Below are 18,721 nucleotides of genomic sequence, written 5' to 3' on the forward strand. Positions count from 1 at the left end.
GGTGAGAGAGGTCACTCCGTTCAATCTCAGACTTTTTTCAGAGTCACCAGTGTTTAAGTGAACTTAAAATGGATATTTATAGAGGAAAAAAAGTTTTATAATTGAATGCAGCCTGTTTCAAAGGTTTCGTTGCAGGAAAGGATGAGGCTGTCACTGCTGTTGTTCCTCTTTAAAATTTAAGTGAGAGCCTTGTGAAGAATATAAATATTGCTGGCAAAATAGAAGAGAAAGTTCATCTATTACGGTCTGCAAGATCTAGATGTACCAAAAAGTTACAAACTGCAATTTCAGTTTGTCAAGTCTTTCTTACACAGACTCTCCATCCTTGAATGGTTCTTAGTCACTGTAAGTAATACAATTAAGGTGTTAAGTGAGAATATAATGAGGCAGACATTTAAAAAAAATACATATTAAAGAGAAAAAAAAATGTTTTCCGAGATACCTGATATATTTGAAGGTACATGTAAGCCTTACTCCACTATTAAAGAATATAAATAGGACATTACGAATTGCTTTGGTTGTGTTCAACTTTTGTTTGGTTCAAATTTCAATTTGTTTACAAAAAAAGTCTTTTCAAAAACCATTTAGATTTATTTTCTAAATAGAAAACATTCACATGGTTTAAAAATCAAGCAATGTAGATGGTATACATTGGAAAAACCCCACTCTATAACCCCCTGTATTTCATCATTTATCAGTTTCTTATGCATCTTTCCAGAGTTTACATAAATAATAGCCAAAAAGAAGATACTTTTTTGTTCCCCTCTTATACAGCAAGTTAGCATATTACACACTATCATGCACCTTGCTTTTTTTCACTTAAAATGTATCTTGGAGATCTCGGATCTCTATAGCAGTACATAGGGAATCACCTTGTCCTTTGTTTTCAGTTTAATAATATTTATATGGACACACTTTATCCTTGTTTGACTCATACCTTATTGATAGACATTTTTTCCTCTCTCTCTCTCTCTCTCTCTCTCTCTGTCTCTCTGTCTCTGTCTCTGTGTCTCTCCATCCCAATCTCTCTTTTATTTACTATTTTCAATTTGCTGCAGTAAACAGCATATGTTCTTTCACATATTTGAAATAAATCCATAGAATACATTTTTAGAAGAGGGATTGCTGGATCAAAAGGTCAAAGTGTTTGTACTTTTGGTAGATATTGCCAAATTGTTCTGCATTAGAGATACATAAAAATAACTCCCCCCCCCACCCACCCACCGGTTTTATTGTGTGTCCCAGCCCTGCAAAGTCAAAGACTTTACTGATCTTGTTCTTGATATATGATTACTGGTTTGTGCAACTAAGATAGGGTTCTTCCCAATTAGGCGTGCAAAGCTAGGCACTTGAATTCAACACATTACAGACTTCAATTTGCCATGCACCTCGCCTATTTTCTGAGCTATCTTTGCTCTGGAATCTAATGTTTAATCTTTGGTGAGATTTCACCTCTGCAGGAGAAGGTATATGTATTATTTATCCTTAACAACGTATGAGTATTTGTTTCATCTGAGTGCTCTTGAAAAGTGATGGATTAATAGCCCTAAAACCCTTTGCTTATTGTCTACAGGAAGCTTTGATTGGAACTGCTTCTTACCTGAGAAATTCTTCTAGAGGAACTACTTGGTACTATGTGGCGAATAGGGAATATAGTGTGTCCGCCCCCTACCCTTTTTCCAGCTTTATGCTAAGGTGCTGGCAAGGATGTTAGAATAAGGCCAGTTGTGAGCTTTTTTTGGGTTCTATTGGTCTCCTTAGAATTAGCTGTTCCAAACTCCTTGGCTAGATACAGATGCTAAAGTTGCTTTCAGAAAATATCTTTGAGTCCTTATTTAAATTTCAGAGATGAACATCTTTTTAGATCTTAGGTCTAGAAAGTCTTCCTGATTGGTTAATAAACATTAATAAGTGTCATTCAATGTGGTTTTCGAAGAGCCAATGCCATTTTTCTCGTAATTAAGCCATATTTATTAGCTTAGTTCGAGCTCAGTGTCTAGAGTGAGTAAGGCCTGCATAAAAAAGAAATGTAACTTAAAGGCAACTAATATTAATTCTTTAAGAAAACAGGTTCCAGATCATTTGTGCTACAATTTGAACTGATGGTTTCAGTTTGCCATGATACTAATACATATGAACAAATTTAGAAGTAAGTTTTATATCAGGTTTTTAAAAATTTTGCATTTAAGAAATAAAACTACTGGAAAGCTTGTATCAAAAAGACAAGAAATAACAAGTAATGATGAGGATGTGGAGAAAAGGGAACCCTCCTGTGCACCGTTGGTGGGAATGTAACTTGATCCAGCTACTGTGGAAAATATTATGGAAGTTCCTCAGAAAACTAAACATAAAAGTACCATAGGATCCAGTCATTCCACTTCTGGCTATTTACCCAAAGAAAACCAAAACACTAATTCGAAAAGATATATGTACCCCTATGTTTATCGAAGCGTTATTTACAATAGCCAAGATATGGCAGCAACCTAAATGCCCACTGATAGATGAATGGATAAAGAACATGTGGTATGTGTACACAGTGGAATATTACTGAACCCCAAAAAGGGGACACTTGCCATTTGTGACAACATGGCCTGACTTAGAGGGTGTTATGCTAAGTGAAATAAGGCAGGGAAGAGACAAATATGATAGGATTTCCCTTATATTAAATGGAATCTAAACAAACAAGCAACAACAGAGAGACTCATAAACACAGAGAACAAACTGGTGGTTGGTTGCCAAAGGGGAGGGGGGTGGGGGAAATGGGTGAAAGTGACTAAGAGGTACATACTTTCAATTATTATTTTTTTAAATGTTTATTGATTTTGAGAGAGAGAGAGAGAGAGTATGCATGAGCAGGGGGAGGAGCAGAGAGAGAGGAGAGAGGGAGAGAGAATCCCAAGCAGACTTACATGCTGACCGCACAGAGCCTGATGTGGGGCTCGATCTCACAAGCTGTGAGCTCATGACCTGAGCCGAGATCAAGAGACACTCAACCAACGGAGCCACCCAGGCGCCCCTCCCCCCACTTTCAGTTATAAAATAAATAAGTCACAGAGATTAAAAGTACAGCCTAGGGAATATAATCAAGAATATTGTAATGCACTTATGGTGAGCGTTTTGTAATGTATATGAGTTGAATCACAGTGCTGTGCACCTGAAACTAATTTAATATTATTGTATGTTAACTATACTTCAATTAAGTTAAAAATTTTTTAATTAAAAAAAAATGAGGGGCGCCTGGGTGGCTCAGTCGGTTGGGCGGCCGACTTCGGCTCAGGTCATGATCTCACGGTCCGTGAGTTCGAGCCCCACGTCGGGCTCTGTGCTGACTGCTCAGAGCCTGGAGCCTGTTTCGGATTCTGTGTCTCCCTCTCTCTGCCCCTCCCCCGTTCATGCTCTGTCTCTCTCTGTCTCAAAAATAAATAAACGTTAAAAATTAAATAAATAAATTAATTAATTAAATGAATGAATGAAAACCAACAGACCACATGAGTATCCCATCTTATAAAAGTTAATCTAGACGTCCAAGAATGAGGATCGTGAGGCAGTGAGAGAAGGAAACATCCAGATGTAATGCTCTTCAGAATCACTTCATTCTGAATGTCTTTACTGTTTAGGAGAAGTCTTCAGGAGCATAACTGCTTCTTCTACATCATCCATTTCAAGGATTCTGCTCTGGATAACTGCCATTTTTCAGGGAGACCGTAAGTATGGCCTTAGATGCAATCACCTCATTGAACTGGATCTAGGAGGTCGAACATCACTAAATCCGTGGCTAAGTGGTAGAAACAAGTGCACTACAGATACATCCGGAACCTCCATGGCAGATTATCCAACAAGGCAGAACATTCAGTTGTAAAGGGCTCGTAAAGGTATTCAAGACCTCAGTGTCCCAGATTCAGTTATCTGGGAAGCAGACACTCATAGAAGTTCAAAAGGCTTACTGGGGAATAACCCCTGTGAAAGCAAAGGGGGAGAAGGAGGATTGGACAGGAGGGGCCACAGACCAGGCTGTAGACCTAACAGTCTGCCAGCCCAGTAAGATGCCCTGGAGCCAAGAGGAGTCCCGCCCGGGGCCCTTTGACCAATGCTTTTCTCGGCCAACGAGCAAGGAACACAATAAGGACATAACCTCAGCTTGAACCCTGATGTGAATACTGAAGGAGCCAACAACTGGAAGACGTCAGCTAACCACACTCCTTGTAGCGGGAAAGTATTCCTTGCGTGAAGGTGGATCCGAGCGGGGCACCTTCGTATCTACCACGGAGCATCCCGTGCGATTTGTAGATCCGGTTTTCTATAATGAGGGCCAGCTCCTCTCAGGCTCCAGTGGCCCCCTCTTCCTGGGGGGGATGCTGAGAATAGGGAGGTTAGGGAATGAACTGGAGCCCCTGTCATGGCAGTTGATTTCAGGGTCACAACTTGTAGACACTGTCTCCCTCTTCCACTGTCCATCTTATCACCTTAGCTATCACGTCTGGTGGTCTCAGCGTTTATCTACTGGTTTCTCCCAAGCCCTGATTCCCAAACAGTCTGAGACCCTCGTAACCATATGTTGCTCAGACCTGGGTTGCTACACTTGCCCGTCGCAGTCACAGTTGGGCAAGGGAGCACCAAGAGCCACCAAAATGGGTCACCTGAGTTCCACGCACATTATCCCTTGAATCCATCGTGTAACAGCAGCCCCACCTCGTCCCGCTCATCAGGGTCAATGACTCCTAACAGGATGGTACCTCATCTTCTTTTCCTTCTGCTCTCTGAACACAGAGCCCGAGTGCCCAGGCAACGCCACAGCCATAGTTTATGGTTCAGTGGGACTCTCGCTGTGTTCCCCCTGGTGAGAGTGTACCCTCTTGGGGACCAGGATGTCAAACTGCACGACCCAGAGATGAGGGGCTGGAAAGCCCAAAATCTCTCAGTAATCATTGGGAGTAATGGCATGTGGGGCCACCTCTGCTTCCACACGTTGGTTCCCGGATCTATGTATTCTTCCTACTGGGGACTGCCTCATACCGTCCCCTACTGGGGACTACTTCCTACTGGCTCATACACAGGTCTCTGACCCAATGCCTGTGCAGTATCCTTGAGGGTAGCACCCATACCCCTTCCTCTCGGTATTATCTCCAAGGTGGTGCCTACCCTGCTCTTTCAGCAATTCATTCGGTGCTTGATCAGGCTGGCATCTTTTGTGTCATGGCATTTGTGCTCCAGCCAGTGGATCCTATAGTCATGGCCCACTCCCACATCTCCTTTTTATGAAGTGGCTTCCCTAGTCACATGTTATTTTGCATGCGATTCTAGGCCTCTGGCTCAGGCATTCTGTAAGCCTGTCATTAACGGTACTGACTGAGTACCCCCAGTAGAGGTCTACTCCTGTGAGAAGGAACCACTGGCCCCTCCAACAGAGTCATCTTGACTCCAAGTGGCCAGTTGGTCTCTCCAAGGAGCAGGGACACACTGGGGGCTTAGCTTTAGTCTCTGTTAGTAGCAGATTGAATGTTCACAGGCAATGGAAGCCCGGTCAGCCTTGCTAAAGGGGAGTTCATGCTACTGGGTCTATTCATTACTTTCATCCCTGCTGTTGTGGCCACTTCATACATGTACGCATTGTCCCAACACTGACAAAATCTCTCTCATGTCAATTGGCAAAGTCTTTTTGTCTACTTGGTTGTTTAGTCCCTCTTCTGTAGTGGATGCTTTTTTTGTGGATGTTAACATATGATACGAAGATCTTCATACTTGGTGTACATTCCCATCTGTCTATCCACATGTCTCTACTCCAGGCCTCCTTGGTGCTGATTTTCCAAGCTTTTTTGCTTCCAGGTCGTTGTCTAGCTGGCTATGTGATTCACTACTGCCTACAAGTTTGTACATGTTTCTAACTTCAGAACACTTTTCCTTTGACACAAGGTACATGACAAAATATATTGCCTAAAGTTCCGCATGTTGGAAAGATGTCCCTTTATGATTGTATTTCCAAATCTACCCCTGAGTGGGGCAATAATAGCTACTATCTGCTTTAGGCTTGCATACACACACCAAGCTGAATCATCCACACCTCAAGCTTAGGCTTTTTGTCTTCTTTCAGCTTATTGTAGGCACCCCCACCCCACATGTAGCCATATGTGTAATTTGGGTTAAGGGGGTGCTGGTGCAACCATAGCACGTGACAGGGAGTCTGAGCTACCTGGCCAGGCAGCTTGCCATTGCCAGTCTTAGATACACTGTTTCCAACTTATGATACATTGTTACTGGGTCCACCTGACTTTCTGACTCCCAGGTCATGATGGGAGTTGTGGACACATGGTCACTTGGATCTTGGTCAAATGTGCCATCACAGGGCCCAGTAACATGCCAGGAGCTGGTTTTCAGGAGGTGTGGTTATTCTCTACTGCAGGTGGTATGACCTTGCTCTAAAACTCCAGGGACCTGTGTTGTGATTCTCCCACTAGGGTTTGCAACAAACTCCACATTTTATCTTTTTTCCACCACTGACACCTCCAACAAAGGGTCTACTGAGTATATGACCCAAGTGTCAAGGTTCCTTGCATTTCAGCCTAGAGCTGTTACAAAGTTCTTTTGCTCTTTGTTCTTTTGCCCAAGTCAAAGATGGTTGAATTCCATATCACTTGGAATAGGGGAGCTGTTTTCCTAGGTATGGAATGTGTGGCCTCCAGAACCGAAAGAAAACAACAAAGAAGGAAGAATTCCTTTGTAGAGATGTCGCAAAATGCAGAATTTGTCTTTTCCTTTGGAGGAGAGGTCCCGGCATGCCCCTGACTACTGGATTTCTAAAAATCTTACTGAGGTGTTAGCCGTGAATCTTTGAAGGATTTATCTCCCATCTTTTGGAGCACATGTGTCTTCCTAAGGCCTGGAGGCTTCTAGTCACCTCTTGCTCATCATGCCCAGTCAGTTTGATGTTATCGAAGTAATGAAGTAGGTCTTTGGGAGAAGGAGTGGGAGAATCATTACCATGTCATGGTGTTTCAGGGTCCTTCTCTTTGGGGACCTGGTTACCTTTTTTAGTCTACAGGATCCAAATTTGAAAACTGACTCCGAGCCACAAACTGAGCAAGTGATCAATAATTTGGCGGGGGGGGGGGGGGGGGGGGGGGGGGGCAACTGCCTTCAGCCTCTTGATCCACCAATTTTGCCCTTATAAAATTATACATAGTAAGCAATCCCCCTTGTCAGCTGCTCATCTACTTTGCCCTGTAATGCCATGCTCTGTTAATCATCTCCTTAATTCTCTATGGATCAGGCCCCCTTGGCTGCCACTCTGATCTGTTTGGTCATTATGAAGATTGTGGCTCCCTCGGCTTCAGGCAGCAGAGTGCTGCTACCCGGTCTCTATCGTTTCAGGGGCCCATCTTCTCCACTGGTATCAGGTAACCGAGTTCTATGACCCCCTCTCCTGCTCTCTGGCCTGCAGAGGGAAACCACCACCGAGTCTCTTAGTGACGCTGGTGCTTTCCTCACCAGCAGATTCCTGCTGGCTTTGGTGGAGGATGTGTCTGTCCTCTGGGCCTTCCCATGGAACATGGCCATTTAGTGGGTCTTCCAGACTCTCGTAATATATCTGATCCCGCATATTCACTTCCCTGAGCCTTTAATCCCTTCTACCATCTGCCACAGTAATTCAGGCATTTCAGCATCACTCAGTGTGGGCTCTCACTCTTTTCCAAGCTTCCAGGAGCTGCCCTAGCAGTGAGTTTGCACCACTCCTTGGGGTCCTTGCATGTTAAGGCCTGTATCCTTAGAGAGTGCCCCCAAGTGCATGAACCTTCTCTTATTCCGTGTCATGGCCCAGTCTCCTTGACTGAGCGCTCTCGCAATCCAATCCCATGCCAGGATACGCCAGGATGCCCTGCAGCTCCTTTGGGGGTGGTCCCTTTCCTCCTTCACGAGGCCCGGTGAGCTGCCACTTGACCTTGATTATAGGCCTAGCAGTCAGGAGATGGGAACAGCTTCTGAAGGGGAGGGAATCCTCTCTACTCTCTTCCTGTGCTGGGAGAAATGTTAGCTCTTAATGAGGTGGAGTGGGATGTGTCTGAGGGCTCAAAAACTTTGAGAAATCCGGAGGGTCAAAATCTTTGGGGGTTTCTACCAGATAATGCCATCACACATGCATACACACACACATATATATGTATGTACCTATCTGTATGTATGGATATAGATGGATATATGGATATATATCTATATATATGGTGTCTATATGGATATAGATGTGTATGTATGTATATATGACGTTAAATATACATATAAGCTTTTTCCAATTAGGCCCTGATTTTGGCATAATAGAGCTGTCGGCTGAGCACGTGACATAGTCTTTGTCAGCTCAACTAGGCTCTCCAGAGCAAAACTGCCCATTCTAGAAGGCTTGCTTTCGGTGGAAAGTGCTGGACTCTTGTCCCACCACCTGCCCAGTCGCTGGCTGGGGGCCGCCCCAGGAAGAGCCTGCCCTTGGCTCCTACGCTGAGGCTGAGCCTGCAGGAGGTACCAGCTGGAGGCTGATGGCCAAGCACACTTCTCACTGCATCCATCCCCCCTGGTTCCAATCTGACCATCTCTGTCACAGAAACGGTCCAGGCAACCTGAGACAAGCAAGCGGACCAAAAACAGCACGTAAAGCCCCTTCCGCTTGTTTTCAGGGAATTGCATTTTCTGGGTGTGTTGGGGGCGTCTCGCCTCCTGCCTGAAGCGCAGCACCTTCACAAAGCACACGCGTCTGGAGTTACTAACTCCAAGCCGCCCCCACGCCACCTTTGGTCTACATCTTGTCAAAAATCTTTGCTCACTTCACACCTTCAACAAAATAAGCCCTCCTGCCGACACGGCATAAAAAGGGATTTTTTGTCCTTGCCCCATCTGTGACCACGGAGCGGACGCCCAGAGTACGTGCACACACGAGGACCGGCTTCCCGGCCCAACCGGTGATAAGCCAGGGCCAGCCTCTCCTCGAGCAATGGCACTAGCTGGCACCCAGATTCCCAAAGTCATCCCGACTCATTTACGCCACCGTCTTGTATATCCGGTTATGCCCAGACGGCACATTGCCCTGGTCCTGCCTCAAGAAGGATGCATTTAATAGGGGTCAAAAGGGCTGAGATATAAATATCCTTGAGTGCGTGAAGAAAGAAAACCAAAGTAATTATGATGCCGCTGGCAGTTTTTCAAATAGAGCCAACCATTTTGCTTTAAGACGTTTAGGTTGAGCATAGGAGTAAAGACTTAATAAAGACTGGGCAAGGAGAAAGCTTTTCTAGGAGGTCTTAGATTTGTGTTTAATCTTATTTTAAATCGACACCCCCAAGAGTTAGATTTTCTGTTATATAGACGTGTGCCTCTCAGACGCAAATAATCCTTTGACACCTGTAAGTAAATCGATGTGGAAGACTCATAATAGTGGTGAGAGAGTTGGTTTAACGTGCAAAATGTACTAAATTATGTCCCAGCTTTCGGGGAAAATACTGAATAAAGTAGACTAAAAAATTCCCCAAGAGCTCCCATTCATTTTAGGACAACTTGCTCAACTGGAATTATGTTTTTCTGTACAGTGGGGCATTTAAATGTCTGGTCAGAGAGAAATTGGGAGGAATTTTGAAATATTTTGACCGACTTTATGCCTCAGGCAAATTTTCCTATTCTGCATCAAATGTAGTGTGTTTTTACTTTGCTCACAACGCCTTTTAAATTATTTGCTTTACTGCACATTTTTGTCAGGAGGGATCGGTCCCTCCCCTCTCTTCCTCCGAGGACCCTCAGCAGGCCTCAGGGGAGGTTTTCAGGACTTGGCGTGGTTTTGCCCTGGTGAAAAGGGATGGTTTGCACTGCTTACCTCCTTTGGTTTTGTGAGGAAAGCGCCCTGGCCCATCAAGCTGTGCAGCGGCATATCAGGGAGAAAAGGGAAGGAATAAAAACCTAGAAAAGTTTGAGAAAGTTCCTTTAAATACTTCATGCATACCTGCGGGGGGTGGGGGTGGGGAGAGGGGTAGAAAAACAGAGTAGAGCCTATCTGTGGCAACTGGGGTGGGGGGAAGACTTTAGTAGAAAACCAACTTCATTTAAACGTTAGAGGCAGCAGCTTTGTTTGGAGTTTTAATCCCATGCTGGTGGATGCTAATTCTGTAACATTATACAGTTGCCTTTTTTTTTGGGTACAAAGGTGGAAGGGGGGTTTTCTTTTGTGTTTTTCAGTGCAAAGTGATTCTGATCAGAAAGGACCAAGGTTTCAGCTCCTAGCTGACATTTCCATCTGAATCTACTTTTTTTTTTTTTTAAGAGGGGGAAAGAAAGGTCTAGTTTTTCAGGAAAAGAACCTCTCTGCGCAATCCTGAAACTGATCTTTAGATTTGCTTTTCCTTAATCAATAGAAAAAACCTTTGATTGCAACTCAACACTTATCTGACTCTAACACAGGACTAACTGAATTTTTGGTTTTACGAGGAGGGGATTCAGACATCATTTCAGGAATCAGAAATAATCGGCAGCAAGTAGGGGAGAACTGACATGAATTCTTGTCTTACCTAATTTTTGCCTGGTTTCCCGAGATTTGGCTTAATATTTCTGACAGTTCCTCCAGTCTCTACAGAACAGGTTAGTGACATTTTTCATAAATACAAATACTTAAAAATGAATCCTCCTTACTGCTCTCTGAACTGTTTCCCTAAAGGCTCAAGTCTTAAACTCGCATGGCAGCTCCCTCTGCTAAAGCCTCGTGTGATCTCTGTTAGTCTTACTACCATTTTCAGCAAACGGACTAATATTTATTGTGTGCTTGAGACTTCAATGTATATACCTGACATTGAAGATTTACCATAAAACTCTCCCAGGGTAAATCCACTGATTTTCCATGAAAATGTGGCTGAAAAATTGCAGTCGTTTCCAATAATAAGAGGAGGGTTTTTTTCAGTTTTTGAGAATTCTATCGGAGCAGACTGCAGGGTCTACCTGTGTACTTGGTTCTCAAGCAGGTATATGCGTAACTTGGGTCTTTGCGTTATGTGTGCGCATCTCAGCTTTGTGGAGCGGCACAGACCATCCACCAGTTCCTCACGGAGGACAAAGCCGCCAGTTCAATGATTGTAACTAAGATGCAAACAAGTTCACTTTTGTGATGTTCCTGCTTTCATTAATTTGCTGGAACTAATGACTTGCTTGCTACGTACTGGATTCTATTTTTATTGTAATGCCAAGGAGCAATCCTGGCGTGGTTCCTCTCTATTACCAACGTGTCTATCGTTCCTTTCACTAAGGAAAGTCAGTGGACAGAGTCTTCTATTGCCTGTGAATCTGGTCCGTACTTCAAAATGATGGATTGGCTCTGTCCTAGAGGGAAGGCGATGGCAAAACTCTAAATCCTCCTCTCCTACCTGCAGAAACACATTGTGCTTTAATCAACTTTTTATTTGCTCCTGATCAAAAGCTATTTTAAAAATGAGGAGAGCCAGGTCTCACAGAGGACGAATGCTTGTTCTAGAGACACAACACAGGACCTGCCTCTTTAGAGCCTGGTCCTATTTCTCGTCCTTGGTAGCTACAGCATAGACGCCTTTCCTTTACTCGTTGCCACCTTCATTGATTCCATAGAATTTCCTGCAATTTGAATGATCTTATTGTACTTACAAACCGGCATCTCATGGGGGAGTCTAATTTGTTCGTGAAGCATTGAACTTGGGAGGACCTGCCAGCATTCAGGGAATTTCAACCTGATGCAGAACTGTTGATGTCGTTATGTGAATTTGTTCTATGATGGTTGTGATGTGGCTTGGGATTTGCTACCAAACACACCTGGTGTTCTATTTACTCTGGCAAGCTGGGGATTTTTTTTTTCTTTTTCTTTTTAAAATTCCAGGATGAATTATTCATCATTACTTAGAATTTGGGTCTCTTTCATCTTCGCACTTGTACAGCAGCAAGGTGAGTACTCCAGAATTCCATAAAGCTCTTGATTAGCATGCTCTTGAATTTATAAAGAGATACTTTTGTTGGAACTGTAATCATCAGGGCAGGTGTACATGTGTCTACAGATACAGCAAGAAAAATGTAAATCACACTCCGTGGTCAAGGGCAAACTTCATTAACCTTGAATGATGTTCACTTCGATTCTTACTTTTTCTTATTTAACTTCAAACACAATTTATATATGCCAGGTTGCCCCATGTTAATGGAGTCGATCTTTAAAATAATGCAAATAATTTTCATTAAAAGTATATGGTATAAGTTCATGTGCACCCCATGCCTGATGATTGATTCCAATGAGGGCATTTAACCAGTGGCTCGGGTTTTAAAGGGTATTTTAAAAATATACTTGTTTTAGCCCAAATCAGGAATTCCCAATGGCATTTATGTCTTTGACTTGTATATTCGTGGCCTTGTACAATGGCAAGAAAACCTAAAACTTGCAGTGAAATGTGAAAATTATTCTCCTCAGTAATTTCATCTTCCCTGGGTAGCATCGCCCTGGGTAGGTGAGAGGCTACATACATTTCTTTCTACTGTTTTTGTATTTTAGAGAAGAAAGATGGGGAAATCTATACAGATTTGAAACTTTTATGACTAAAATTCTAAAGCATCTTTCTTGGTTTTGTTTGTTGGGTTCAGCTGACACATGCTTACAAGTCTGAGTGAACAGATCTATACTGTGTGTATAACCCTAACATTTTTTTGCTACGGTTGGGTAACTTTAAACAGTGATAATATGCAAACTATAGTGTGAAACCCCACAGTAATGAGAGTCCTATGGACCCTAGCCTCCTACACCTGCTCTAAGAAAGTTGTGTTTTATTTGGTGAGAAAAAAAAAAAAGTTCTGGGAGCATAGTTATATATTTCTTGTGAAATTCTCAGCCTAAAGCCGGCATGGGTAGGCATCTCTTCTTTTGTTAATTCTGTTGTTAATGATAGGCTGTGCTGTTCACAAGTTGTATTTTTTTAGAATAGTGATGGCTTTGAAGGTGGAAACTACTATAGTTTCAACCTACTTCCCTTTATTAAGCACCTTTCTCATTCAACAAGTATTTATCAAGTATTGACAATATTTGGTATCTTTATTATTTGTATTCTTTTTTTTTCTTAATTTTTTTTAATGTTTTTATTTATTTTTGAGACAGAGAGAGACAGAGCATGAATGGGGGAGGGGCAGAGAGAGAGGGAGACACAGAATCGGAAGCAGGCTTCAGGCTCCGAGCCATCAGCCCAGAGCCCGACGCGGGGCTCGAACTCACGGACCGCAAGATCGTGACCTGAGCTAGAGTCGGACGCTTAACCGACTGAGCCACCCAGGCGCCCCTTATTTGTATTCTTAAAATGGAAAAATTTGAATGATTCATTCTCTCCTGTTTAAAATCTTGAACTGGTTAGGTTCACTCATGAAGAGAAGAATCTTGCAAATTTGCCTCACCTTTAGAGCAAGGAAAGAAGTTAGAGATAGCTTCCATGACCACACTTTCCTGTGTCCTCCCTGAGAGATATGGACTTTCCTTTTCCTAGACAGACTGGCCAAGGCTTCCCAGAATCTGAATTAATCCTTTCATTAAAATGATTACAATTCAGCATGAATTTCAGCCCTTACTCATACTCGGGCACGACTCCTAAAATGTTCCCTATGCAAGATAAATCCATGACATGGTTTGATTTGTTATTATTAATTTGAGAAAGTGCATCACCCTTCAAATTTAATAAGTGTCTATGTCTAACGCTATGATAGGGATTATAAAGAGACTTTTTTTAAAAAAAGGCCCTACCTTCTAGGAATTTGGAATTTGTTAGGTGTGTGTGAAGACGAATTTTAAAGAGCCCTTGTTTGCCTGCTGACTGTGGCACTAAATAAAGAACGTCGGCTGTGCTTCTGATTGCACCAGCTACAGCCCTCCTTAACGGTCCGATCTGGTTGGCTTCCTGGAGACTCCCGGGGCTCGGGGAACAATGCTCGTGCACTAATGACTGGGCTAGTTTCCCCGTTCTCCTCTGATGTTAGCCATTGGAAACAGATTAGCTCTCTGACCAGACAGATCTCTCATTCCCTGCTCCAGGAAGAGAGAAGCTGGCACTTGGCCAGGCCCTGCTGTAGTCCTTTCTGGTCACTGTGCATTCTCCCTTACATGAGCTGTCGTATCCTCACTAAAAAGCTCCCGAAGGAGCAGGACGGTCCTTGGCCAGCTGCTCGCCAGCCTATCAGCACCATCAGCACAGAGCAGGGACTTTCTCAAGGAGAGGACCTCACCTGAGATTGGGGTGTTGCAAGCAGGTAGCTCAAGATCCATGGCCGGAAGCCCCAAATGGATTTGCCACTGGCCGTGAAAATTAACAATTAAAAAAAGGAAGAAAAAGTGATACTCTATGGTTCTATTTTCATTCAAGACAAGAAAGGACGGAGGCAGAGAAAAGATACACCCCCAAACGTAGATTATTTCATAGATGCCATTGGACCTGATCATCGGTAACACAGACCTTGGGGAAATGGTCTAATTTCTCATGCTGAACCAGGCCACCTTTGCAAGAGTTTGGAAGAGACACTTCTGAGACACAAGCCAGGTTGCCAGGATGGGTGGTGATGTGGTTTACCAGAGGCGAGCTGTGTGTGTTCGTGCGATGACCCTCACCTTTGACGGGGCCGATGAGTAAGAGCCCTGTGCCTCCTCTCCAAAGAGTTCTCGGGGCCCAGCCTCCCTCGTCCCAGAGGCTCCCATGTCTGTCTTTCGTCAATAGGAACTGGGCAGAGAGCCCTCTCGCAGGGCCTGGGCTCAATGGAGTTCATTTGCGGGCCAGTTACTACAAACCTTCTCCTCCCACTTTTGTCCTGGCTCCAACTGTTGCTTATTTCCTTCTGGGATCTGGTATCTTCTACTGTGCAGGAGGAGGAGGGGACTCCTTTCAGGAAAAGACATGATAGTGGAATTCTTAAGCCAGGAGGAAGGTTCATAGCCACAGGCCACCGTCTCTCTGCTTGCCTTCCAATCAAGGATGAAGCTATCCTACGCCCTGCCAGACGGAGAAACCCCGTCTCAGCGCTCTGAGAGCTCCAGGCAGGGGTGATTTCACAGCCCTCCAGACAGTTTTAACCGTTGCTCTCTCCAGAACGTATGGAAGCACAGAAACAAAGCATGAAGTGATTTCTCCTAAGGAGAAATGGCATTGCTCCCATACTTTCCTTTCCAGAGGCAGAAGATAATGCATTGTGTACAGCTTAGGTTCAGGATAAACGAAAAGGCAGTCTGACTTGCATTTAGTTTGTAAGGCTCACTGAAAGAAGCTGGCTTTAGTGGGTGGGAGGGAAGCAGCTTGCCAAGCGAAGAGGGCCCTGCCATCTAGCTTACCACCGTCTCTCTCGACAGCTCAGCCCAGGGAGCTCATGTATCCATTCTGGCAGAATGACACAAAAACCCCGAAAGTAGACGACGGAAGCTCATCCGAGATTAAGCTGGCCATCCCCGTTTTCTTCTTTGGCGTTCCTTACCGCACCGTCTATGTAAGTGGAGGAGAGCCGGGCTCTGCTCTTTGTTTATCATTAAGGAAAACATTTTAAACACCTTCATCCAGGGTTCCAGGAATGGAAGATTTATTGCCAGCTGGAACGACAAGTTCTGAGATTTCATGAGCTGATAGGTTTTATGATTAAGAAAGTCAAAGGTATATTTAATGGCTAATGTTCATAGTAGAGGAGTATACAGGGCAATAAATTGCTTTTGTGGGTGATTAAACACAGAAGTGAAGCAGAGGCCCCGATGCCATGAACATTATTTCTGCCACGCGACAAGATAAAAAGATACAATGAAGCACAATAGGAGCAATATCATTTTTCTTTCCCTTCTGGGGGTGTGAAAAGTTTAGGCATCTGCTGTTCTTTAGCTTCCTACCAATTTGGAACAGAGCCAGAGCATCGTAGAGGGATAATCAACTATTATATGTAAGTTGTTTGCAGAACTGGCCGTCTTTGTTGGGTCTGAGATATGCCATGGGGTCCCATTTTCAAACCTGCATGAAGAAATGGTACCGTTTGTGTCAGAGTTCTCCTGGGCACCTGTGTTCTCAGGTTATTATTTTTTTTTTAGGTCTTTGAGTTTCTTGCTAGTGAATGGTGGCACACTGAGAAGGTTCAGAGAAACTGAACCTGTCTCTATCTTTGGCCTTAAAGCATGGGGTGAGGTGTATGTAGATTCTATCACATTCTATTCTATTCTATTCTATTCTATTCTATTCTATTCTATTCTATTCTATTCTATTCTGTGTCTTGCCCTGAAGGAAGAACTGAAACTCCAATGCCTCTGTCTCTGGCCATCTCTGCACCTGGGACCTCTGTATTGCCCACACTTTGATGTATCTCTAAGGACTGACACCTATCAGAAAGTGGCTCCCTCCTCCACTGTCAAACCAGTGGTCCTTGAACCTGCAGCATCCACATCACTTTGGCACTTGTTAGAAATGCCACATCTCAGGGCACGCCCCCCCCCCAAACTGCTGAATCAGAAGCTGGGAAGGGAGCCTGGTAATCTGAGTTTTAATGAGCCCTCCAGGTGATTCTGAGGCCCACAAAAGTCTGAGAACCTCTGATCTTCACTACAGAGTATAAGCAAAACACATGTGAGTCAATACCACCTCCCTCCGCTAGTCTGTGAGTCTTAATGACAGCTGTTATTTCCTAGCCAATACCTTGCTCTGGCATCCTGAGATGCCTTTGGGGGTCCACTTACAGCAGCGCCTCCTTAGTCTGTAACAGCCGATTGTAAATTTCAGAATGTGTTGAGCTGGTTTTGGAGATGAGAGGCGTGTACAGGACTTCCATTCTGGAAGCCTTAGTCTCCCAGACCTCTAGAAAACATGAGTTTCATCGAGCTCCTCTTTCTCCTCTATTGTATCATGGAGTCTGAACAATTCTTGCCCTTGCAAAAGGAGGGTCCTTAATTTGGGGTAGACTTATTTGGGGGTAAAATGTTCCCTGGGTTTCCAGTACTTTGAGTCGTGCAATCTTTTTCGAGCTTCTCCTCTGGGTTGTTGGCTCTCTCGCGCACCCAAGAGGCTCTTAACATCCTTGTAGCTGGATCTCCGCTTCCCTTCCAAACCATACACTGTGGCTCCCCAAACAGATTGATGCACCCTTGGCCCAGGCACTGATAACTTACCGCTGGGATCTGGGTCACTGTTAATGTCCATAATATTACTGATTAAGAGGATGCAACCAACAATTAAATGTATAGGCAAGTGATCTCCAAGTTTTCTGGAGGTGTTGTAAGTGTTCCCATCCCAGACATTTCTGCTGTCGAAGCCGTTGTACAAGCCACAGGTTAAATCAATCTCACGGAGCTGCAGGCACAGGCAGAGGCTGAATTGTGTACAGGTCCTGCATCAATGGAGTGTGCATATTGGCTCTGATTTGCAGTAGGCTCAGTAATTTAATAAGCTTACTAAGCCTTTTGCAAGTCATGAAGAAATCACCATAAGATAGTCATTTACATATACAACGTATAGATTTCACATCTCCATTTTTATGCAGCGATTATACAAAGACGCCATCAGACTGCAAGAGCTATCATGGAATTGGGCATCTGTAGGTTGTAACCTCGTCCTTGATGTGGGTACAGAGTGGTTGTGAAGTCAATTGAATCAATAGCAGTCCTTTAAATGCCTCATTCAGAACAGGGTATGGTTGATCCTGAGATCTGAGTTCAATAATGGAGTATTTGATTTAGCTTTTACTGACTCTCTTCTACTAGGAATCAAGGTGTAATATACAGCTCAACAATTTTTTAATTTAACTTGTTGCTTCCATGGTTTTGTCGTTGTTGTTGTTGTTTTTCTAACTATTTTGCATCTGTCATGCTGGATCTTCTTTATGGTCCACATTACCTCTTGCCTGGCCCAATGCACGTGCGCGCGCGTGCACACACACACACACACACACACACCGGTAGCATTTTATAAGTGTAAACAGAGATAGGATAAAAAACATGAAAACAAGACTGATTATTAATAAGAAATGAAGCTGACCACAAATTGGAAGTGAAAGAAAACCAATGAGTTTGTCTGGGAGTAAATGAACCTCCTCGTTGAGTGCTGGAAGCTGGTGTTTGGGGGTTCCAACTCAGTGGTTTAAAAGTTGTTTTCATTCATATGATTAGGCCAATGTCTCTACTGGTTTGTGACTCTGACGTCACATTTGCAGATCCATTCTGGCCAACCTGTCTTATTTTTTCAGGTCAATAACAACGGAGTAGTTTCCTTCAATGTGCTAGTGAGCCAGTTCACGCCAGAATCCTTTCCCCTGACGGATGGGAGGGCCTTCATTGCTCCCTTTTGGGCAGATGTGCACAATGGAATCCGGGGCGAGATCTATTACAGAGAGACCATGGACCCTGTCATCTTGAAAAGAGCCACCAAGGACATCAGGAAGTACTTCAAAGACATGGCAACCTTCTCTGCCACTTGGGTTTTCATTGTGACATGGGAGGAAGTCACGTTTTATGGAGGGAGCAGTACCACACCTGTAATAATTCAAATTTTCTGTTTTCCACTTCCTATCCTGACATCTAATTCTTGTCCGTCTTCACTGCTATGACGGAGTCTAATTGTTAGAGCTGAGGAGTGTCAGTTTCCTGAGTTAAACTAATGAGTCTTGCCACCCACTTTCCAGGAAACAGAGGGAGATATCATACCTGAGCAGTCCAGTCAGCTGTAATGATATCTCGCATGTGTCATCTCCATCACTTATCATTACGAAT

At 43.8% G+C, this 18,721-nt stretch overlaps 1 protein-coding gene and 1 long non-coding RNA gene across 3 annotated transcripts in view; one reads left to right on the forward strand and one right to left on the reverse strand.

Annotated features, from left to right (window-relative positions):
* The window catches only part of LOC122199493 (tubulin-specific chaperone cofactor E-like protein), a 161,213-nt gene that overhangs the window by 78,866 nt on the left and 63,626 nt on the right, over positions 1 to 18,721 (forward strand). The window contains exons 9-11 of one of the 2 annotated variants that reach the window (XM_042904604.1): positions 11,861 to 11,925; positions 15,341 to 15,474; positions 18,199 to 18,486. In XM_042904604.1, the coding sequence (XP_042760538.1) occupies positions 11,861 to 11,925; positions 15,341 to 15,474; positions 18,199 to 18,486 (487 nt within the window). Of the gene's footprint in view, positions 1 to 11,860; positions 11,926 to 15,340; positions 15,475 to 18,198; positions 18,487 to 18,721 lie in introns of those variants that run through there. The other variant, XM_042904605.1, reaches the window with a different exon arrangement.
* Positions 1 to 18,721, reverse strand: part of LOC122199497 — a 32,973-nt gene that overhangs the window by 2,480 nt on the left and 11,772 nt on the right. The window contains exon 2 of the long non-coding RNA XR_006193539.1: positions 9,845 to 9,927. This is a non-coding gene — a long non-coding RNA (uncharacterized LOC122199497). The remainder of the gene's footprint in view (positions 1 to 9,844; positions 9,928 to 18,721) is intronic.

The sequence above is a fragment of the Panthera leo genome, chromosome D1, assembly GCF_018350215.1.
Source record: "Panthera leo isolate Ple1 chromosome D1, P.leo_Ple1_pat1.1, whole genome shotgun sequence".
Lineage (NCBI taxonomy): Eukaryota > Metazoa > Chordata > Mammalia > Carnivora > Felidae > Panthera > Panthera leo.